Source organism: Saccopteryx leptura, chromosome 3 (assembly GCF_036850995.1).
Source record: "Saccopteryx leptura isolate mSacLep1 chromosome 3, mSacLep1_pri_phased_curated, whole genome shotgun sequence".
In the NCBI taxonomy this organism is placed as follows: domain Eukaryota; kingdom Metazoa; phylum Chordata; class Mammalia; order Chiroptera; family Emballonuridae; genus Saccopteryx; species Saccopteryx leptura.
In genome coordinates, this window is record NC_089505.1 from 71,041,086 (window position 1) to 71,065,015 (window position 23,930).

The 23,930-nt window shown below is 45.5% G+C and overlaps 2 protein-coding genes and 1 pseudogene across 2 annotated transcripts in view; all 3 read left to right on the forward strand.

Moving 5' to 3' along the window:
* The window catches only part of LOC136399234 (zinc finger protein 615-like), a 213,868-nt gene that overhangs the window by 36,070 nt on the left and 153,868 nt on the right, over positions 1 to 23,930 (forward strand). The gene's annotated exons all lie outside the window — the stretch shown is intronic.
* Positions 1 to 23,930, forward strand: part of LOC136397114 (zinc finger protein 615-like) — a 43,027-nt gene that overhangs the window by 18,740 nt on the left and 357 nt on the right. Inside the window, 4 exon segments of the mRNA XM_066371709.1 lie at positions 3,698 to 5,079; positions 5,323 to 5,479; positions 5,482 to 5,675; positions 5,677 to 5,736. Of these exon segments, the coding sequence (XP_066227806.1) occupies positions 3,698 to 5,079; positions 5,323 to 5,479; positions 5,482 to 5,675; positions 5,677 to 5,736 (1,793 nt within the window).
* On the forward strand, positions 17,808 to 23,903 carry LOC136397115 (zinc finger protein 211-like; annotated as a pseudogene).

Consider the following 23,930-nt stretch of genomic DNA (forward strand, 5'->3'; position numbering starts at 1 on the left):
CTGCAGTGTACTCTAGATTTTCCCCTCATTGTAGACTTTAATAATGTTCCTTGTTTCATTAAGAGGTATTCCACCTACCTAGTGGCTCAAGCCACATAATTCTAGTAATTCTTGAGTCTTCACTCTCTTTTTTTTAAATTTTATTAAGTGAGAGGCAGGGAGGTAGAGAGACAGACTCCCACATGCACCCCTATGGGGATCCACCCGGCAAGCCCATTAGGGTGCGATGCTCTGCCCATCTGGGGCTGCTGTTCTGTTGCTCTGAATGGAGCTATTTCAGTGCCTGGGGCAAGGCCATGGAACTATCCTCAGCATCCGGGGCCAAATTGCTCAAACCATTGGAGCCATGGCTGTGGGAGGGGGGAGGGGAGAGGGCAGGAGAAGCAGATGGTCACTTCTCCAGTGTGCCCTGACCAGGAATTGAATCCGGGACTTCCACATGCCAGGCCAATGCTCTACTGCTGAGCCAACCGGCCAGGGCCAAGTTCCTCACTTTTATTAACTTCTTTCTGCTTCTCCCGTTGAGACCATCAGTGAGCCTTGTCTTCTCTTTAAATACAGAGTGGAGCCAAAGTAGGTGTGCAATTGTGGGTATGTCAACACAGAGGCTATTCTTTGATTTTAGTGAGAGAGGAAGGGAGAGAGAGACACACACACACACACACAGGAATATTGATCTGTTCCTATATGTGCGCCGACCAGGGATAAAACCTGCAACCTCTGCACTTCAGGACAGGCTGTAACCAGCTGAGCTATCTAGCCAGGGCCTTTTTCTTTCTTTGTTCTTTCCCTTTCCCTTTCCCTTTCCCTTTCCCTTTCCCTTTCCCTTCCCTTCCCTTCCCTTTCCTCTTTCTTTCTTTCTTTCTTTCTTTCTTTCTTTCTTTCTTTCTTTCTTTCTTTCTTTCTTTCTTTCTTTCTTTCTTTATTTATTTTCCATTGACTTGAGAGAGTTAAGAGAGGAAGGAAAGAGTGTGGGGGGAGGGAGATACAGAAAGAGGAGAGAAGCACCAACTCATTTTTACTTAGTTGTTCAATTTAGTTGTGGACTCATTGATTGCTTCTTGTCCATAATCTAACCTAGTGTCAGATTGGTGGCATCTGGTGCACCAGGTAGATACTTTATCTACTGAGCCACCTGGCCAGGGCAAACGTTAGTGTTGTATTATTGATTAATTATTGTATCATTTTCCACATAAACAACTGTAGACCTACCTTGAACGCAGTCTCTACGTCCTGATTTCCTCACCTCTTACATCTCCATTGCTCCTTTACCAGGTTTCATAGACTGCAATTGCTTTTATTTCTTTGCTTTCGATGACTATACTTAGATTTTCTAAACTCAGTGTCTTGCGGATTTATATCAACCCTGACACTATCTCCCTAGATATAATATCATGCCCTGCAAGTTAAGAGTTCAGTCCCACAAGACAGCCTTGACTTCAAGTGTCCACCACAAGTCCAGATTGTACCCTGTGCTTTTGACCAGCTAACTATGAACTGGAGGTTCTCTTTAGTCCTGCTTGGGGTTCAATTAATTTCCCAGAGCAGCTCACTGAAGTCAGAGAAACATTTATGTTTACTAGGTTATTATAAAAGATACAAATATATAGATACATAAGACAAGGACTGAAGGGTCCCTGAATACAGGAGCTTCTGGCCCTATGAAACAGAGTGAAACACCCACCGGGCACATGCCTGTGTTCACTGACACAGAAGCTGATCAGATCTGGTTAAGAGCCCTGCTCCCCAGCAAGGCTCAGTTGTATAGAACGTAGTCCTGATATGCCAATGTTGCATGTTTGATTGCTTGTCAGGGCACATATAAGAGTCAAACAATGAATGTATAAATAAATGGGACAACAAATATCATTGTTTTTGGGTTTTTTGTTTTTTTTTACAGAGACAGAGAGAGAGTCAGAGTAAGGGATAGACAGGGACAGACAGACAGGAACGGAGAGATGAGAAGCATCAATCATTAGTTTTTCGTTGCGCATTGCGACACCTTAGTTGTTCATTGATTGCTTTCTCACATGTGCCTTGACCGCGGGCCTTCAGCAGACCGAGTAACCCCTTGCTTGAGCCAGTGACCTTGGGCTCAAGCTGGTGAGCTTTTGCTCAAACCAGATGAGCCCGCGCTCAAGCTGGTAACCTGGGTCCTCAGCATCCCAGTCCGACGCTCTATCCACTGCGCCACCGCCTGGTCAGGCTATCGTTGTTTTTTTATCTCTTTTCTTTCATCCCTTTATATATCAATAAATAAAATTTTTTTTAATGAAATCTAACTTAAAACTTTTTATACAGCTTTATTTTGTAGGCCTTCCTATTCTACAGTTCAGTGGGTGGGACTGAAAGTGTCACCTTCTAATCAATTACTCTTTCTGGTCACTAGCTCCATCTGAGGCTGTGTGGGAACCCTATGTTGTCATTTTATTAGTATAAACTTAACGTTTATTACAAGTTTTCTTTTTTTTAATTGATTGATTTTATTTTTTTTAATATATTATTTTGTTTTTGTTTTTTTGTTTTTGTTTTGTTTTTACAGGGACAGAGAGAGAGTCAGAGAGAGGGATAGATAGGGACAGACAGGAACGGAGGGAGATGAGAAGCATCAATCATCAGTTTTTCATTGTGAGACCTTAGTTGTTCATCGATTGCTTTCTCATATGTGCTTTGACTGTGGTCCTTCAGCAGACTGAGTAACTCCTTGCTTGAGCCAGCAACCTTGGGTCCAAGCTGGTGAGCTTTTTTTTTCCCCCCCTGCTCAAGCCAGATGAGCCCGCACTCAAGCTGGCGACCTCGGGGTCTCAAACCTCAGTCCTTCCGCATCCAAGTTCGACGCTCTATCCACTGCACCACCGCCTGGTCAGGCTTAATATATATATTTTTTTTTTAATTTTTTTTTTTTTTTTTTTGTATTTTTCTGAGGTTGGAAACAGGGAGGCAGTCAGACAGACTCCCGCATGCGCCCGACTGGGATCCACCTGGCATGCCCACCAGGGGGTGATGTTCTGCCCATCTGGGGCGTGGCTCTGCCACAATCAGAGCCATTCTAGCGCTGAGGCAGAGGCCACAGAGCCATCCTCAGCGCCCGGGCAAACTTTTCTCCAATGGAGCCTTGGCTGCAGGAGGGGAAGAGAGAGACAGAGAGGAAGGAGAGGGGGAGGGGTGTCAAAGCAGATGGGTGCTTTTCCTGTGTGCCCTGGCCGGGAATCAAACCCGGGACTCCCGCAAGCCAGGGTGACACTCTACCACTGAGCCAATCGGCCAGGGCCTAATATATTATTTTTTAAAATATATTTTACTTATTGATTTTACAGAGAGGAGGTGGGGAACAAAAAGTATCAAACTCATAGCTGCTTCACTGTAGTTGTTCATTGTTTCCTTGTCATATGTGCCTCAACCGGGCAAGCCCAGGGTTTCGAACTGGTGACCTCAGAGTTCTTGGTCAACACTGTATCTGCTGTGCCACCACAGGTCAGGCTTATTGATTGATTTTAAATAGAGGAAGAGAGAGAGAGAGAGAGAGAGAGAGAGAGAAAGAGAAAGAGAAAGAGAGAAAGGAAGGAACGTGGATCTATCCTTGTATGTGCCCCAACCGGGGATCAAATCAGCAATTCTGCACATCTGGACGATGCACCAATCAAGCTATCAAGTTTATGAGAAATTACAGAATGATTCACTTTCTCTTCTTTCCTAGATCTCAGGACAGATGATGTTCCTCTGCAGCGTCACTTGCAAAGTCAAAGCATTGGGAAGAGTGGGGAACAATGCTGTGAACATGATATGTTTGCAAAGATTGTTAATGAGAGTGAAAGTCATTTTCTATTAAAGCAAAATCTCTCTATGTTTGATATACATGAAAGACTTTTGAAATCAAATTTTGGTTTTCAAAACCAAAACAGAAGCTGTAGCTTAAAGAACTCTGCTGAGTTGAATGGAGATCGGACACCCATTCTGCATGGTAACCATGAGAAATTTTACACTGAAATTGTATTTCCTGTCAGTACCAAACCTATAAATAAGTTCCATGTCCTTCAGCAACAGAAGACGCAGGACATAAAGAAAGTCCACATATGCACTGAATGCGGGAAAGCCTTCATCAAGTTGTCTCAGCTCACTAATCATCAGAGAGTTCATACTGGAGAGAAACCTTATGCATGCAGTCAGTGTAGGAAAGCCTTCTCCAGGAAATCCAGGCTCACTGAACATCAGAGGATTCATACAGGGCTGAAACAGTATGAATGCCCTGAATGTGACAAAACCTTCCTCAAGACATCACAGTTCAATATACATCAGAAAAGTCACATTGGAGAGAAAACTTACACATGTAATGAATGTGGGAGTGCATTCATCAAAAAGTCTCGGCTCATTTATCATCAGCTGACTCATACAGGAGAGAAACCTCATGGATGCAGTTTATGTGGGAAGACCTTCTGTACAAAATTTAATCTTCATAGACATCAGAAAACTCATACAGGAGAGAAACCTTATATATGCAGCAAATGTGGAAAAGGCTTCATCGAGTACAGTTGTCTTATTGCGCATTATCAAACGCATACTGGAGAGAAACCCTTTATATGCAGTAAATGTGGGAAAGGCTTTACTGTGATGAAGAATCTTATCACTCATCAGCATACTCATACAGGAGAGAAACCCTATATATGCAATGACTGTGGGAAAGGCTTTACCTGGAAGGACAGTCTTATCAGACATCGGCGAAAACATACAGGAGAGAAGCCCTATGTATGTAGTGTGTGTGGTAAAGGCTTCACCATGAAGAGTGATCTCAGAGTCCATCAGCAAACTCATACTGCAGAGAAACCATATCTGTGCATTGAATGTGGGAAAGGTTTTGCCTTGAAGAGTCGTCTGATTGTTCATCAGCGAACTCACACGAGAGAGAAACTCTCTGTATGTAGTGTATGTGGGAAAGGCTTCATTTGGAAGCGTGATCTCACTATACATCAGCAAAGTCATGCTTCAGAGAAACCATATATCTGCAATGAATGTGGGAAAGGTTTCACACGGAAGAGTCGTCTCATTGTACATAAGCGAACTCATATAGAAGGGAGACCCTATGTATGCAGTTAATGTGGAAAAGACTTTCCAGTGAAGATGGTATCTGATTGTCCATCAACAAGACTCATGCAGTAGAGAAACCTTATATATTGTAGTGAATGTGGAAAGGCTTTGCTTTTAAGAATTCTCATCTGACATCAGTGGACACATATAAGAGGTAAGCCCTGTATATGTAGTACTTGTGAGAAAGGCTTCACCATGAACAGTGATGACAATGTATAGTAGCAAACTCATATGTCAGAGAAAATGTGTATGTGCAATGAATGTGGGAAAGGCTTCACTGTGAGGAGTTGTCTCAGTGTACATTGGCATACTTGCACTGGAGAGAAAGCCTGTACATGCAGTGAATGTGGCAAAGGCTTACTTGGGAAAAGCATTCTTATTGTACACCTGCAAATTCATATGCTGAGAAACCATATATATGCAATCAGTGTGGAAAGGGCTTCACCCTGAAGAGTACTCAAGGTATACATCAGCAAACTCATCCTGCAGAGAAGCCATATGAATGCAGTGAATGTGGTGAAGGCTTTAGGAAGAATACATGCCTCTTACAACAACAAAGATTTCACTCAGAAAGGACTTCATTTGTTTGTACTGAATGAATGTGGTAAGTTCTCTTTGAGCAAAAGTAGTCTCATTATCCATCAGAGAATTCATATGAATGTAATGAGAGTCCTATGAATGTAATGAATTTTAGAAAGCCTTCACTATCAGGACTCAGTGTTCATGAAAGGAAACATACAGGAGAGAGGCCATATGGGTGCAGTGATTGTGCGGAAGTTATTGCCACTTGTCAATCTTTGCTACAACTAAGAGAATTCACAGTCACTTTGTGGCAAGCCTGTTGCCAGTTGTAGGACCTCACAATAATAGTATTCAATGAAGAATTACAAAGCAAAGAATGTGGTACTGTCGTTACTGATCAATTACCTCATATCAATGGAGACATTTACAAATTAACAGATAAAATCAGCCTTGATGAAAATATTTTGGGGCACTATATTTCTAAAAGGTGTATTCTCATATAAATCCCATGAATATGACAGACTAGGAAACCTTTGTGGGAAGTACACCCTGTCATATATGATAATCAGATTATGAATGAATGAATATTTGTAATTGTGGGAAAGAATCTCCCCAAAAGGAAACCTCAGTAAGTGTCAGTTCACACTAGAAAAATACTTTTCTCTGGCAGTGGATGGCACGGTTTGTAGTAATTTATGTTTTCTCATCACTTGTCAGGAAATCCATGCAGACATGACTCATGAACACATTCAATTTGGTGTCTTTAGGAAATATAAGATAAAATCATGAAGAAGAGACTTGAATGAAAATGCATTCTGTCACAAGTCTAAAGAGATACTACACCTCACAAGCAATCAGGGACACGATACTTTCAGCCATATTTCTGTTTCCCTTGCCATTGATTTGGTAAGTTTTTCATACTGGCACTTACTCTCACCATGGATTTAAATTTTAATATATACAACACAGGAGTGTTCTGTGCCTGTTTCACTATGTAATTAACTTTTGCATTTCCTTAGTTCAAACTTTGTGTTATTTCAGAATACTTCAAGTACTTGAAAATGAAACTGATTATATTCATTTTATGAGTATAACAACATATTTGGATGTGTTTAACCAAGTTTATAAGTAGCATCAAGTGGTTTATAAAATTAATATAAATATGTTTTTTATAACTAATTTTGAAATGTTTAGAATCACAAAAACTTAAGTTTTCTGGAGATTTTTTTTTTTTCAGAGGAGAAAAGGGGGGCCACGCAGCTGCAACTCCTGAGCTGGTTTGGGCAGCCCGGACCACGCGGGAGGCCACGCGGGAGGTGTGGATGCGCCACGGAAGGCGCAGCGAGTGTGGACAGACGCCCCCTCCCCCCCTTGCCCAAGTCCCGGCGGGCGGGTGAGGGAGGAAGGAAGAAGGAAGGGCAAAGCCTTGTGTCGAGGGCTCTGGAGATTTTTTTAATTGCCTTCAGGTAGCTACTCCCAAAAGTAAAACCTTACCCAGTCACAGTTCATTATCAGGAAAGTGATAAAGCCTTACCTGTGGTGGTGCAGTGGATACAAGCATCAACCTGGAAACGCTTAGGTCGCCAGTTGGAAACCCTGGGCTTCCCTGGACAAGGCACATATGGAAGTTGATGCTTCCTGCTCCTCCCCCTTTCTCTGTCTCTCTCTCTTCCTCTCTAAAGTGAATAATAACAAAAAAGTGATAGAGGAAAGTGAAATTGTTAAGTGTCATTCACTACAATTCATTTGAATCTTGAGAGGTGTTTTTTATTTTTATTTCTTATTTTTATTAGAGGCAGGGAGAGAGAGACAGGAACATTGAGCTGTTTCTGTATGTATGTGCCCTGACTGGGATTTGCAGAGCAACCTCTGCACTTCTAGACGACGCTCTAACTAACCTAGCTATCTAGCCAGGACTTGATTTTTAATTTTTTTTAGGGCTTGATTTTTTATTTATTGATTTTTAGGGAGACAATGAGAGGGAGAGAGAGAGAAGGGGGAATGGAAGCATTTATCGTTCTACTTGTTTGTGCATGCATTGGTTGTTTCCTACGTGTGCTGACCTGGGATTGAACCCACAACCTTGTCATTTTGGGACGACGCTCTAACCAACTGAACTACTCAGTCAGGGCCTGTATCTCAAGTTTTAACATGCACTCATTTTTGTTTCGTTTTTATAGTTGTTTTCCACACTTTTTAATATTTATGTGCAAAGAAATTTTTTTTTTTTTTTTTTTGGTATTTTTCCGAAGCTGGAAACGGGGAGAGACAGTCAGACAGACTCCCGCATGTGCCCGACCGGGATCCACCCGGCACGCCCACCAGGGAGCGATGCTCTGCCCCTCCCGGGCATCGCTCTGTCGTGACCAGAGCCACTCCAGCGCCTGGGGCAGAGGCCAAGGAGCCATCCCCAGCGCCCGGGCCATCCTTGCTCCAATGGAGCCTTGGCTGCGGGAGGGGAAGAGAGAGACAGAGAGGAAGGAGAAGGGGAGGGGTGGAGAAGCAGATGGGCACTTCTCCTGTGTGCCCTGGCCGGGAATCGAACCCAGGACCCCTTGCATGCCAGGCCGATGCTCTACTACTGAGCCAACCGGCAAGGGCCTCGAAAAATTTTTTTAGAAATTAAATTTGGCCCTGGCTGGTTTGCTCAGTGTTAGAGCATCGGCCCAGCTTGTGGAAGTCCTGGGTTTGATTCTCGTTCTGGGCACATAGGAGAAGCAACTATCTGCTTCTCCACCCTCCCTTCTCTTTCTCTCTCTCTTTCTTTCTCTCTCTCTCTCTCTCACTCTCTCATTCCTTCCTGCAGCCATGGCTTATTCAAGCAAGTTGGCCCTGGGCACTGAGGATGGCACCATGGCCTCCGCCTCAGGTGCTAAAATAGCTCAGTTGCCGAGTAACAGAGCAATGGCCCCAAATGGGCAAAACTTCGCTCTGTAGGGGCCTTGCCAGGTGGATCCTGGCTGGGATGAGTGCGGGAGTCTGTCTCTCTGCCTCCCTGCCTCTCATTTAATAAAATAAATTTTAATAGGATCCATAAGATCACACAGGTTTTTTGTTTGTTTTTTTACACAGACAGAGTCAGACAGATAGGAACGGAGAGAGATGAGAAGCATCAATCATTAGTTTTTTGTTGTGACACCTTAGTTGTTCATCAATTGCTTTCTCATATGTGCCTTGACCGGGGGCTACAGCAGACGGAGTAACCCCTTGCTCAAGCCAGCGACCTTGGGTCCAAGCTGGTGAGCTTTGCTCAAACCAGATGAGCCCACGCTCAAGCTGGCGACCTTGGGGTCTTGAACCTGGGTCTTCTGCATCCCAGTCCAACGCTCTATCCACTGCGCCACCACCTGGTCAGGCAAGATCACACAGTTTTTAGGTGTACATCTCCATAGCACTTGATATATGCCTTTTTCCTGGTCAGACCACCCTTCATCACTGTATGTTTGGTTCCCTTTCACCCCCACTACCTCCTCACTCCCCTCCCTCTGGTAATGGTCATACCTTTGTCTATTTCTATGAGTCTCAATTTAAAAACCTGGATATTAGTGAAATCATATAATTCTTAGCTTTTTCTGACTGACTTGTTTCACTTAGTGTAATATTCTCAAGATTCATCCATATTGTTGCAAATAGCAGTATTTCGTCTTTTCGTATGGCTGACTGATATTCTTTTGTATATATGTACCACATCTTTTTTTATCCAATGCTTTATTGAAGGACACTTTGGTTGTTTTTAAGTCTTGGCCACCATGAATAATGTGAGGAACATGGGGATCCATATGTCTTTGTGAAAAAATCTTTTTAGAATTCTTTTTTTTGGTGTGTGTTGTGACAGAAACAGAGAGTCAGAGAGAGGGACAGATAGAGACAGACAGACAGGAATTCAGAGAGATGAGAAACATCAAATCTTCGTTGTGGCACCTTAGTTGTTCATTGATTGCTTTCTTATATGTGCCTTACCAGGGGCCTTCAGCAGACCGAGTAACCCCTTGCTCAATCCAGTGACCTTGGGCTCAAGCTGGTGAGCTTTTGCTCAAACCAATTGAGCCTGTGCTCAAGCTGGTGACTTTGGAGTTTCGAACCTGGGTCCTCCACATCCCAGTTCGACACTCTATCCCCTGTGCCACTGCCTGGTCAGGCGAAAAAATGTTTTTGAATAGGTACCCAGTAGAGGGGATGCTGCATTATCTAGTAACTCTATTCCTTTTTTTTTTTTTTTTTTTTTTTTTTTAGTGAGAGGAGAGGAGGCAGAGACAGACTCTCACATGTGCCCCAAGCCCACAAGGGGGCGATGGTATGCCCATCTGGGGCTTTGCTCCATTGCTCAGCAATGGAGCCATTTCTTTAGTGCCTGAGGCAAAGCCATGGAGCCATCCTCAGTGCCTGAGACTAACTTGCTCCAGTTGAGCCATGGCTGTAGGATGGGGAGAGAGAGATAAGGAGGAGGGGTGGAGAAGCTGATGGTTGCTTCTCCTGTGTGTCCTTACTGGGAATTGAACCTGGGATATCCACATGCTGGGCTGATGCTCTACCACTGTGCCAACTGGCCAGGGCATGGTAACTCTAATTCTTAATTTTTTTTAGGAAGGGAGTTTGGGTGGGAATGGGAGAGACAGAGAAGCATCAACTCATTGTTCCACTTGTGCCATTGATTGATTCTCATATCTGCCATCACTGGGGATTGAGCTGGTACCCTCAGGGTCTAACCAGGGACCCTGGGATTGAACTGGCCACCTTGGCGCTCCAGGATAATGCCCTATCCACTGCACTACTGGCCAGAGCTCTAGTCTTAATTTTTTGAGGTACTGCCATACTATTTTCCATAGTGGCTGTACCAGTTTACATCCCTACCAGCAGTGAGTGAGGGTTTAAGGCATACATGAGAAGCAATCAGTGACCAACTAAGGTGCTGCAACTACAAGTTGTTGCTTCTCATCTCTCCTGTCTCCCTTCCTGTCTCTCTCTTGCTCTCTCTTGTGCTTTCTTTCCACCACGCAAAAAATAAAAAATATTATCAGATATGTATGTTCTTATAACCAACACTATAGTAAAAATTCATAATGTTGTCTGACCAGGTGGTGGTGCAGTAGATACAGTGTTCTTGTGAGATGCTGAGGACCCAGGTTTAAATCTCCAAGGTTACTGGCTTGAGCAAGGAATCACTGACTCGGCTGTAGCCCCCTGGTCAAGGCTCATGAGAAAGCAATCAATGAACAACTAAGAGTTGATGCGTCTCATCTCTCTCCCTTCCTGTCTTTCTGTCCTTGTCTGTTCCTCTCTCTCTCTCTTGCTTAAAAAAAAAAACATCAGAATTTTTATCACAAACCTCCTCATGCTACTTCTTCATGGCCACATCTTTTTCCTGATCCTCGCCCTTGGCTTCACAGGTCTCTTTGTGTCTATAATTCTGTCCTTTATAGAATATTAGAAAAATGGAGTCACTTAGCATGTATCCTTTTGAGACTGGCTGTTTGACCTTGTGCGATACAGAAAATACATGTACACTGGTCTCTGTCCACAATACCTGGCACAGAATTTCTGAAACTGTTTTAAATTTCTAAGAGATAATAGCACTGGGAGCATCTTTTGTTCTGTTGAGGTGACTCTGGTTTGAAATTTTAGCTTCACCCCACACATTCCGAGAGGATTGAGGGCCTGGAAATAATCAATCATGCCTACTTGAGGAAAGCTCCATAAACATCCCCCCCCCAAAATAGGGTTCAAGCAGCTTCCAGGAGGGTCAACATCTCCAAGTACGGGGCGGGTGGCACTCCCTAACTTCACTGGGACAGGAGCTCCGGAGCGTGGAACCCTCCCAGCCCTCAAGCTAAGATCTCTTCCCTGGCTGTTTAACCTTTATGATAAATCTTTTCTGTTGTTGTGAGTTGGGGGCGCAGAGAGAGAGATCAGCAGACGGAATCATCAAGGACTAGCAAAGGACCACCGCTCGCTCAGGCAAATGGCCCCGAGTTCGCGCTGTGTCCTAATTTTATTCACAAGACTTCAAAAAGCTTGTTTACTGAGAAATTGGCATGACATCAAGAGTAACTTTCACTTAAAGATACGTAGAGTGCACCTGCAAGATAGCTTAGTAACAACATAATATCATAAGGCATTAATTGCTATTGCTTCTATGCATCCCATAACATTCCTCTCCTTATCTTAAGGGATAACCTTGGAAAGTGCAGAAATCTTATGAGAATGTTTTACTGAGAAAAGCCCAGCAACTGCCTTCAGTCACATAGACCTGTTTCAGTGACCCGCCTTCAAGTCACAGAACAATTTTCTTGGCAAAACATTTTTTTTTTGTTGGCTGTATTCCTATCCAAGGCCATGCAATGGGTTATTCCACTACACTTTTCTCAGGTGTATAATTGCTATTACTGTATCTTTGGGTAAAACATGTTATCACATGTTTTGCCTAAGCTGCTATGAATTTTGGCAATTTAACAAAAGGTCAGTGAATCAAAGATGCATGTTGCAATTTTATTCATTTTGTGCCTTTTTTGCATTAAGAAATAAGCATTTGTTATATTGGGAAAACATTCTAATATTTTTAAATATTTTTTGCTATACACAATGCAGTGGGCACTTATTTTTTGTGTGTGTGAGAGAGAGAGAGACAGACAGGGATAGACAGAAAGGGAGAGAGATGAGAAGCATCAACTCTTTGTGGCGGCACCTTAGTTGTTCATTGATTGCTTTCTCATATGTGCCTGAACCTGCGGCTCCAGCTGAGCCAGTGACCCCTTGCTCAAGCCAGCGACCTTGGAGTCATGTCTGTTGACTTGAGCTATGGCTCAGCTGGAACTTACCAACCCTGAAATTCTTATTTCTCCAAAGTGTGGGTTCTTTTTATTCATGAGAAATAGGTGAGAAAAATATAGTAAGATGTGAGCAGAAAAAATTTGGAATTGTGGAAGGAGTCGTGGAATCATGTTCGTTGCTTCATCCACCAGTTAGTAATGATCTCATCTGCTTCAGAGGCTCACGCATGTCCGGGTAAAGCTGTGCTGGCTTCCATGGCCAGGTGAGGGGGAAGTTATGGCAATTATCTTCATTCTGAGAGGACTCACTGACCGAATCACTCACTGTCATGAGGTCAAATCTCATTTGTACCTCTTGTCAAAGAAGACCTTGGACCTGGCTCTGGATGAGTTTCCCAGGAATACAAGAAGTGGACGCAGCTCACCAGTGTGGTCAGAATGGCACTGATGGCAAACACATTTCCCTCAGTGTTTGCCAGCTTTCAGATGACTGGTCATCTGGGGTGGTGATGGTGTGGCAGGTGCCCTTGATTCTCCACGGGGTCTTTTTGCTCCTCCTGAGGATGCCATTAAAGGCTTTACCAGAGTATTCCAGGGCCCCACGTTAAATTTCTAAGAGATAATAGCACCGGGAGCATCTTTTGTTCTGTTGAGGTGACTCTGGTTTGAAATTTTAGCTTCACCCCACACATTCCGAGAGGATTGAGGGCCTGGAAATGATCAATCATGCCTACTTGAGGAAAGCTCCATAAACATCCCCCCCAAAATGTCCTGTGCCTCTGACACTTCTAAGTAGATCATCTTCATTAACAGAGGAAAGTCCATTTCTCTGTCTGCTCCCAGTTCCTATGAACTTTAGAATCGCAGAATTTCTGTTGAGTTTGGCCTATTTGTACCTTCTCCGAATTGTTTCTTTTTTTTTAAAATTTTTTTTTATTTATTCATTTTTAGAGAGGAGAGAGAGAGACAGAGAGGGAGAGAGAGGAGAGAGAGACAGAGAGAGAAGGTGGGGAGGAGCTGGAAGCATCAACTCCCATATGTTCCTTGACCAGGAAGGGTTTGGAACCAGCGACCTCAGTATTTCCAGGTTGACGCTTTATCCACTGTGCCACCACAGGTCAGGCCGAATTGTTTCTTGAATTTTTTCCACAAGCATCTGTGTTTGCTCTCTCTCTCTCTTTGCTTGATGCTCTTAGGCAGGGTCTGCAGGTTCAACTGCTATTTGTTCCATTGATCTTTCTCTCTGCAGACAGTCTGCCATGCAGATCACATTTGATTCCCCTCGTAGGAGGTCTGTGTGCAGGCTGTGTCCCCCAGCTGCAGACTTTCATCTGCCTCCTGGAAATAAGTTTACTGACTTCCGCCACCAAACTGAGAGGTATTTATGTGTGTTCCTCTTGGTATGCGGCACCTGTCCAGCCTGCAACCTTTGTCAGCTGATCTGCTTTGCCGAATGGCTGGTAGGGCATCACCCTAAACTGCTCGGGAACCGCACAGGGTCCCAGCCTGAAAGGTTGTCCTGGATATAGAGTGTCAGAAACTTTTTTAACTTTTGCAACTTGCAATGACCTCAGCTGTTCCGGATGGTGAAAGATGGTCTAAGACAGGAACCTAAACACTGGCTGTGGTCAGAGAAACGGAAAAATGTGCTTTAAATTTTTCAGTAGACAAAAGATTCTTTTTGGATTACTATTAAGTTTTACTACATATAAGCATAGCCACAATTTCTTTTTAATTATATTTCATATAGTATAAGAAATTCTGATCTATATATTCATCAGTTTTTAGTATGAATATGTGCTTCATTTATTCCAAATTTAATTTGTGAGTGTATTCCTAATCCTCCTGCATTGATGATGCCATACATATCATCTCACCTATAAATCTTTATTTTATTTATTTATTTATTTTTTTTAACAGAGACAGAGAGAGAGTCAGAGAGAGGGATAGACAGGGACAGACAGACAGGAACGGAGAGGTGAGAAGCATCAATCATTAGTTTTTCGTTGCGCGTTACGACTTCTTAGTTGTTCATTGATTGCTTTCTCATATGTGCCTTGACCGCGGGCCTTCAGCAGACTGAGTAACCCCTTGCAGGAGCCAGTGACCCTGGGTCCAAGCTGGTGAGCTTTTTGCTCAAGCCAGATGAGCCCTTGTTCAAGCTGGTGACCTCGGGGTCTCGAACCTGGGTCCTTCCACATCCCAGTCCAACGCTCTATCCACTGCGCCACCGTCTGGTCAGGCTATAAATCTTTAAATATATCTAACTCACAAGTTCTCTTTCTTTATGATTATTCACTAGCATTTTGAAATTAATAGAAACACCAATAAGTTTTTTAGAGTTCAGTTCCCCCAGTCTTTCAAAAATTAATTTTTATTAATTGATATTTAAATTATAAATAAGACTCCCATTTATGTTTATATTATTATTTTATTTCAAATGTTGCATTGTGTTATATTTATCATAGGTATGACAATGTAACTAGGTCATTTGTATAGTAATATTGTCCAGCTGCTCCAGTGCGTGCATACCTCACTTTATTTTGATGTGCTTCATTGAGCTTCACGGATTATACATTTTCATAATCACAAAGGCAAGACCCTTCACCTGCAAAAAGATAGCATCTCAGTGAAGACTCGGATGATAGTTTGCATTTTTTATCAATAAAGTATTTTTAAATTATGGTCTGCACATTATTGTCACATAATCCTTTGGCACACTTAATACACTTAACTACACTGATGTGTAGTGTAAACATAAATTTTAAATACACTGGGGTAGCAACAAATTCTTGTGACTAGCTTTATTGCTATATTTGCTTAGTGGGTCTGATGTCCTCAACATGTTCTCCATTGTTGGCAATAAATGTACAATTAAAGCCAGGGCATCAGATCAAATGTAGCTTGATTCTAGCCATACTGCTGCGCAGCCAGAGCTGATACTTATGGTTTTGTCAGGAACAGATAACTCAAGTATCACTGTCTGTGTGGTGACGTTAATTTTGCATAATAGTAGAACTGAGACAGGATACATAACGTTAAGGACTTGAGCAACTCCTCCAGCTACGTTAGGCCTGAAGGAGCCAATTGCCGGATGGCCTAACTCAAGAAGCAGGATGTCTGGCTGTCAGCAGATCTGAAGAAAGATCTGCAAAATTGCAAAACTAGCAGCTAAGGGAAGCCGCACAGGTGAGATCACCGTATCCTACAAATGACCTCCACTTGGGGGCGCTAGAGCGCACTTAGTGTACTTGGTGTGTTCTATGTACCCGTAAATACGCTCCTGGAGTGGGCTGAGGGAATACAGGGGCCGCCCCCTTAGATTGCAGGAACTACATTACCCAGAAGGCTCGGCGTGGAATACCACCACCAAGCCAATGAGAGCTCAGAAAAGGCATTTTCGTTTCGCTGCGCAGAGCGGGACTTTCGTAGTCCGTCTGGCGGGCATTTCGTCTTTCTCAGGTCTGTAGGTCAGAGCTCCTGGCTGCAGAACCTGGGGGAGGTGGCGCGACAGTTTTGTTCTGGGTTGCGCAGCCCTGGGGCCCCGCGCCAGGGCCGAGGCAGAGACCGTGGTGCCCGGGGCCCATCTCGCCCTGCTCCTCCGCCCCCGTAGTCCGATGGCGGCGGCTGCGCTGAGGCGCCGGGCGGAGGTGAGTGCGGTGCCCCAGGCCCTCACCGTCTCGCCCCCCAAACCCAGAGACCCGCGTGCGGGGCGCCTGTCACGTCCTGCAACCCCGGCACCGGTGTCCAGGACACGGAGGCGCTCGTGGGTGACACAGGGTGTGACGCGGCTCGATAAGGTGACGGCAGAAGAGCCGGTGTAAAGAGGTGCCGGGAGGACCTGGGCTCCGTCTTCCTTCTGAATTAAACAGTGAGGGGGAAACACGTCTTGGCTGGGCGGCAGAGGGGCGGTACCTTCATTCTCAGGGTCCTCGAGCCCTGGAAGGTGTGAACAAAGACAGGTTGGGTTATGCTCTTACACGGTTTTTATTTACTTTTTTAAATTTTTCCGTAGTGAGAAGCAGGAAGGGAGACAGACTCCCCCATGCGCCCGACCGGGATCCACCCGGCATGAGGCTGAGGCCACGGAGCCATCCTCAGCTCCCGGGCCAACTTTGCTCCAATGGAGCCTCGCTGTGGGAGGGGAAGAGAGAGACAGAGAGGAAGGAGAGGGGGAGGGGTGGAGAAGCAGATGGGCGCTTCTCCTGTGTGCCCTGGCTGGGAATCGAACCCAGGACTTCCACACGCTGGGCTGGCACGCTACCACTGAGCCAACTGGCCAGGGCCTGTTATAAGGTTTTTAAATCCTGCTAAGGAAGACTGGAATGGGGTAAGGATAGTGAGGCACAAGGAATTGAGTCCTTGTCCAAGGTCACCCAGCAGGTTAAAGGCTGCTGTGGAAGTTAAGCCACAGAGGATAGACATTATGCTGAATGTCACTAGACTCCCGGCTGGGTGGAGAAATAGCAGAAACCTGCTTACCTGGAGCTGAAGGGTGGTTGTCTGCGTCTTCCCACAGGTGAAGGATGAAAACCACCTATTTAAAATAGACAGGGGGCCCTGGCCGGTTGGCTCAGCGGTAGAGCGTCGGCCTAGCGTGCGGAGGACCCGGATTCGATTCCCGGCCAGGGCACACAAGAGAAGCGCCCATTTGCTTCTCCACCCCTCCTCCGCTGCGCTTTCTTCTCTGTCTCTCTCTTCCCCTCCCGCAGCCAAGGCTCCATTGGAGTAAAGATGGCCCGGGCGCGCTGGGGATGGCTCTGTGGCCTCTGCCCCAGGCGCTAGAGTGGCTCTGGTCGCAACATGGCGACGCCCAGGATGGGCAGAGCATCCACCCCTGGTGGGCAGAGCGTCGCCCTATGGTGGGCGTGCCGGGTGGATCCTGGTCGGGCGCATGCGGGAGTCTGTCTGACTGTCTCTCCCTGTTTCCAGCTTCAAAAAAATGAAAAAAATAAAAATAAATAAATAAAATAGACAGGGAAGGACAGGGTGTCCGAGGCCCTCCTATGTTGAGGACACAACCGTATGGTGTCTGGGATTGTGGTGTGTGGAGACTCTGCCCTTGGCATTTTTCTGTACATTGGCTATGAAGACTTTAGGGATACTATAAGCAGTGTGCCCTGACTGTGGGCTGAAAGTAATTCCATTCAGCTGATGTTCCTGGACCCTACTGTGAACATGTTTGTGTCTTGGAGGCATGATCTGAGAGACTTGGTGGAATTGTGTGGCAGAAAGGATGGGGCTATGCCGGCTTGGCCCAGAGCTTAGATTGCTTTTGTTTGCCTTCACCCCATTACATGGTGTTCCTGAGGGCGATAACCATGATTAATGGGATGGTGAGCGGACAGCATCACTGCACCAGGGCCTTGTATCTCCTCTGAGGTGGGGTAGCCTGGAATAGAATGAACATGGGCATGATGGGTGAAGAGTAGGATTATGGGCTCTCAAAGGACACTATTCTTGTTCCATTGGTATTCTGGGGTTGGTGTGACGTTTGAGGATGTGGCCATCTACTTCTCCCAGGAGGAATGGTTTCTCCTTGATGAAGCTCAGAGGGGCCTGTACCTCAATGTGATTGATGCTGGAGAACTTTGCACTTGTATCCTCACGGGGTAAGACTGTCACGCTATACAGTGACCTGCCTGGACTGGGCTTTGCATTTCCCCATGTCCCTCTTTTCCCAACGGGTGTTCTGTTTTCACATGTGGACTGTGGGCTCTGCATGCTTCCCCAGTTTTCTGGTGGTTTCTGTCCTTGGATGTGCTGGTTTGTTTGCACTGCCTTCCTCTGTCATTGTAGTCCCTACACTTACTATACTGAACCTTTGTATGGCAGGATTTAAGGTTGTAGTCCTACAGGGAGTGTAATGGAGTCTACATTGATTAGTGAGGATAGCATTCTTTATATTCCTGATGGTCTTTTTTTTTTTTTTCATTTTTCTGAAGCTGGAAACAGGGAGAGACAGTCAGACAGACTCCCACATGCGCCCGACCGGGATCCACCCGGCACGCCCACCAGGGGCGCCGCTCTGCCCACCAGGGGGCGATGCTCTGCCCATCCTGGGCGTCGCCATGTTGCGACCAGAGCCACTCTAGCGCCTGAGGCAGAGGCCACAGAGCCATCCCCAGTGCCCGGGCCATCTTTGCTCCAATGGAGCCTTGGCTGCGGGAGGGGAAGAGAGAGACAGAGAGGGAAAGCGCGGCGGAGGGGTGGAGAAGCAAATGGGCGCTTCTCCTGTGTGCCCTGGCCGGGAATCGAATCCGGGTCCTCCGCACGCTAGGCCGACGCTCTAACCGCTGAGCCAAACCGGCCAGGGCTACCTGATGGTCCTTTTTATGTTCTTTTGAAAAATGTCTATATACTGTAAGTCTTTGTAAAAAAAAAAAATTTATTTAAGGTAAGAGGAGGGAAGATAGGCCAATTCCTGCATGTGCCTGGAGCAGGATCCACCTGGCACCCCCATTAGGGGCCAGTGCTTGAGTACTGAGCTATTTTTAGTGCCTGAGGCTAATGTACTTCAGTGGAGCTATCCTCAGCACCCGGGGCCACACTCAGACCAGTTGAGCTGTGGGAGGGGAAGAGGAAGGGTAGGGGGCAGGGCAGGGGGAGAAGCAGATGGTTACTTCTCCTGTATGCCTTGATCGTGAATTGAACCTGGGATGTCCACAGGTTGGGCTGACATTCTACCACTGATCCAACTGGCCAGGGCCTTTTTTTAAGCATCAATTTATAGTTGCAGTACCTTATTTGTTCACTGATTGCTTTCTCATAAGTGCCTTGAATTGGCGGGGGGGCTGCAGCAGAGTCAGTGAGCAAGGGCTCAAGCCAGCATCGTTGGGCTCAAGCCAGCGACTTTGGGCTTCAAACCAGCAACCTTTGGGCTCAAGCCATTGACCATGAGGTTATGTCTATGATCCCACACTCAAGCTGGTAAGCCCATGCTCAAGCCAGATGAGCTCATACTTGGCTGATGCTCTATCCACTGTGCCACCCCCTGGCCAGGCCTCACTGAGATTATAATTTTTTGTCTTATTTGTACATACTAATTTTTTTTCCTTTCTGGTATTGATAATTGGGAAATTTTGATGTTCTTTTTTTTTTTTAGGTGAGAGGAGGGGAGATAGTGAGACAGACTCTCGCAAGTGCCCTGACTAGGATCCACTGAGCAACCTGGTCTTTGGCTGATGCTCAAATATTGAGCTGTTTTTAGCATCTGAGGCTGATGTGCTTGAACCAACCAAGCTCTGCTCAGTGCCTGGGGCCATGCTTGAACCTACTGAGCCAGTGGTTATGAGAGGGGAAGAGGAAGTAAAGGGGGTGGGGAGAAGCAGATGGTCACTTCGATTTCTGACCAGGAATCAAACTTGAGACAACCATACCCTGAGCCACTACTCTACCCACTGAGCAACCGGCCAGCGCCATGATGTTCTTTTGTGGGTTTTTTTGTATTTTTCCAAAGTTAGAAGTGGGGAGGCAGTCAGACTCCCGCTTGCACCTGACTGGGATCCACCTGGCATGCCCACCAGGGGGCGATGCTCTGCCCATCTGGGGTGTTGCTCTGCTGTGGTCTGAGCCATTCTAGAGCCTGAGGTGGAGGCCATGGAGCCATTCTCAGCGCCAACGCCCAGGCCAACTTTGCTCCAGTGGAGCCTTGGCTGCTGGTGGCGAAGAGAAAAAGAGAGGAAGGAAAGGGGTAGGGGTGGAGAAGCAGATGGGCACTTCTCCTGTGTGCCCTGACTGGGAATCAAACCCGGGACTTCCACATGCTGGGCTGACGCTCTACCGCTGAGCCAACCAACCAGGGCATGATGTTCTTTTAGTGGTGTTTTTATTTTTTATATTTCTTTTAGTCTAATTTGATGTCTGTACATTTGATGAACTACAGTAGTTACTCTTTTCAACCAAGTGGACTAATTCTGGGTAGATGAAAAGCTCCACCTGCACATAAATTCAAGTGTTCTTCTTGGCCAGTGAGTTGTGTTTGGGAGTAAAGACAAGTATGCAAAGCTGAAATCCGGATGGCGAAGAATTTAGGGGTCCTCGGTGACTTTTGCCATTTTTTTTCCATTGGCTTTTGGAGTTTTAGGTGCAAACACTTCTGGGAAAATACTGTTCTCTTTTTCAACCATTGGAAAGGCTGTGGTCAAGGAGATTAGTATTGAAATTCATGCCTGTGGACTCTACAGTGTCTTGTGATGTGTCAGCTCTGGAGAGTTTTCCAATGTTTCAGGGTCTCCTGAGGATTCCAGCAATAATATTTCCCAGTGTTTTCCTCAGAATGGACCATTAGGTTCCACTCAAGCTCAGTCAGATTGGCTGAAAGAGCAGGCCTTCACCCTTGTCTTTTTTCTTTGTTTTTAAATTGATGTGAGAAAGAGACAGGAAGGCAGAGAGGGGGAGCAGAGAGATGAGAAGCATTAACTTGTAGTTGCTTCGGTTTAGTAGTTCATTGATTACTTCTCATATTTGCCTTCACAGGGTGGGGGGTGTTCAAGCCAAGTTAGTGCCCCCAAGCTCAAGCTGGTAACCTCCACTTTTCCGACCAGGGACCTTAGCATTCCAGGTCAGTGCTCTATGCACTGTGCCAGCACTGGTCAGGCTCCACCCTTCTCTTTTGACCCTCACCGTCTCCACACATCTTTGCACACCCAGTTTCTACATTCTTTTTGTGCAGTTCTCTCTTTCTTCCTCCCCTGCATTGATTTTGTCTTAATTGTATTCTTATTCCCCTCTTCCATGGCTGTATTTATCTGTGGACTGCTGTCTGCTTATTTGTGGAAAGGGGACGAATTCTGGTATCGCCCATTCTGCCATGTTGCTGACATCACTCACGTAGGTCCTTTTCCTGGGGACTGTTATGTGCTGCATTGTTTTACCATAGTGCTGGTCATCCCTCTCTTCAGCTTCTCTCTTTAAAACTGTATGATCTTTATGACATGTAATGACTCAGTGGAGAGGTAAGGACAAGAATTCTTTGTGTGTCACAGTAGAGACATGATTCCATCCATGGCAGGGTGGGCTCAGAGAGTCTTGCCTTGGTCAGTGGCAATTGGTGAAGATTTGATGTTAGTGCTTTGGTAAGGTCATAACCAAACCAGGTTCTAACAACCATGTTTTGTTACCGTTGCCATTGCCCACACCCCAGTCCTCTTGTTTTTCCCTGTTGTTGATACTTTGACAATTAGTTCTAGGAATTATTGTTTCCACTTGGAGTTCCAGCTCATGGATAATCTTGATCTCTGTAAATTCAGCCCCTCATCGATTTCTCTCACAGGGTTCTCTGTACTGACCTTCACCTGGGGTCCATGCCTTCCACACATATGAGTGTGCACATGCTTTTTTATTGACCTTGAACAGCATTCGTTTTACTGCAGTTGATTTTCATGGCTTTGGACACATTTACATTCTTCTACACAACCTCATGTCAGCAGCAGGAATGGTCCTGCAGGAGCCATTGGCAGAGGAACCACTTGTAAACCCTGTCTTTCTTCCTGGTGTATCTCTTATGCTTGTGTCCTACCATTGGTGAGGTTTCTATTTACTGACTGTTGGGCAAATAAGTTTGTAGATTGTGGTTTTTATGCTCACTTTGTTAAAAATGGCTGCTGCTCATGTGATGCTGCTGCCATGTGATAGCGCTGATTGCCTTCCTGCTTGGGAAGGGGCTTGGTTATGCTAATGTGTGCTGGGGGAGGGCTTTCGTGCCAAAAATTTTTAAAAAGAGGAGTTAGGAGGCCATTTTAGGAGGGACCATGTTGCAGAGAAGGAAGGCCATGTGGTGGCAGAGGAGGCAGGCAGCCAAGATGGAGCCTGCAGAGAGAAGGAGATGGGGAACAAAGGTAAATAAGGCTGGTGGGGCCTTTGATTCTAGGAAAACTGGAAAGATTCTCCTGGTTGTGGAACTAGAGAAACATGTGAGTAGGTTTTGGTGCCCCGTGTGTTTGTTCTTTACTCATTGGCAGTAGGAGTCTAGAATAAAAGATAATGGCCCACCAGCCTGACCTGTGGTGGCGCAGTGGATGAAGCATTGACCTGGAAGTGCTGAGGTCGCCGGTTCGAAGCCCTGGGTTTGCCTGGTCAGGGCACATGTGGGAGTTGATGCTTCCAGCTCCTCCCCCCTTCTCTCTCTCTGTCTCTTCTGTCTCTCTCCCCTCTAAAAATGAATAAATAAAATTTAAAAAAAAAAAAAGAAAAGAAAAGATAATGGCCCACCAGTTCTTGGCTCTGTTGTTTCATTACGATTTATTCAAATTAAATGGGAACCTGCACTGGCCAGGCGGCTGTGATGCTGGCGGCGGCTATTGGCCATACACTGACCTTAAGGGTTGAACAGTGGACAACAGCCATTTCCTTAGAGTCTGACTCACTTGTTTTGAAATCATACTGTATTATCTTAGATGTGACAAATGGACGTTTGTGATGAGGTGAACCCTTCCCCATGAGATCAGAATCTCTTTCATGAGCATTTCTTTGTGCCCAAGGTGCTGCTGTGGAGCAGAGGCTGTGGAGGCGCCCACTGAGCAGAACGTTTCTGTGAGAGAGTCGGAGTTAGAGAATCCCACGGTAGCTCTGTCTTCCCAGAAATGCCCCCCCCCCCCGTGGGAGTTGTGGACCAGTCTTGAGAGACATTTTTCATTTATTTGAGCAGCAGGGAACACAACACAGCCACAAACTGTTGAGGTGTGGGGCATGCGCAAAACGATCTTATTTTAATGCAAATGATCGCCAGCACCAGGAGCAGCACAAGAAACAGAAACCTTCTATATGTGGAGTGGACACGGCCTCTCTTTCAAAGAGCAGCAATTTCCTTATATAAAGGAAAACCTATACTCCTGGGAACTTGAGACAGAACTTCCTGGCCATCTCAGAAAATCTCCAGCAAAAAGCCACTCAAATCGAGGACAGGCCAAATGAAATTTCTTTGTCTGGAGTAACTTTTCAACGAAGAAAGAGCCATTTCACCTGGAGAAAATGCAAGAAAACTACTGTCTGCAGGACCGCTCTTGTGCAGGACCAGGGTGTCCATAATGAAACGCAGTGTTTTGTGTGCTGTGAGTGTGGAAAATATTTTACTAGAATCTATGGCAGGGGTCCCCAAACTTTTTACACAGGGGGCCAGTTCACTGTCCCTCAGACTGTTGGAGGGCTGGACTATAAAAAAACTATGAACAGATCCCTATGCACACTGCGCATATCGTATTTTAAAGTAAAAAAACAAAATGGGAACAAATACAATATTTAAAATAAAGAACAAGTAAATTTAAATCAACAAACTGATCAGTATTTTTTTTTTAATTTTTATTTATTCATTTTAGAGAAGATAGAGAGAGAGAAGGGGGGGGAGGAGCAGGAAGCATCAACTCCCATATATGCCTTGACTGGGCAGGCCCAGGGTTTTGAACCGGCAACCTCAGCATTCCTGCTGACCAGTATTTCAATGGGAACTATGGGCCTGCTTTTGGCTAATGAAATGGTCAATGTGCTCCTCTCATTGACCACCAATGAAAGAGGTGCCCCTTCCGAAGTACGGCGGGGACCGGATAAATGGCTTTAGGGGGC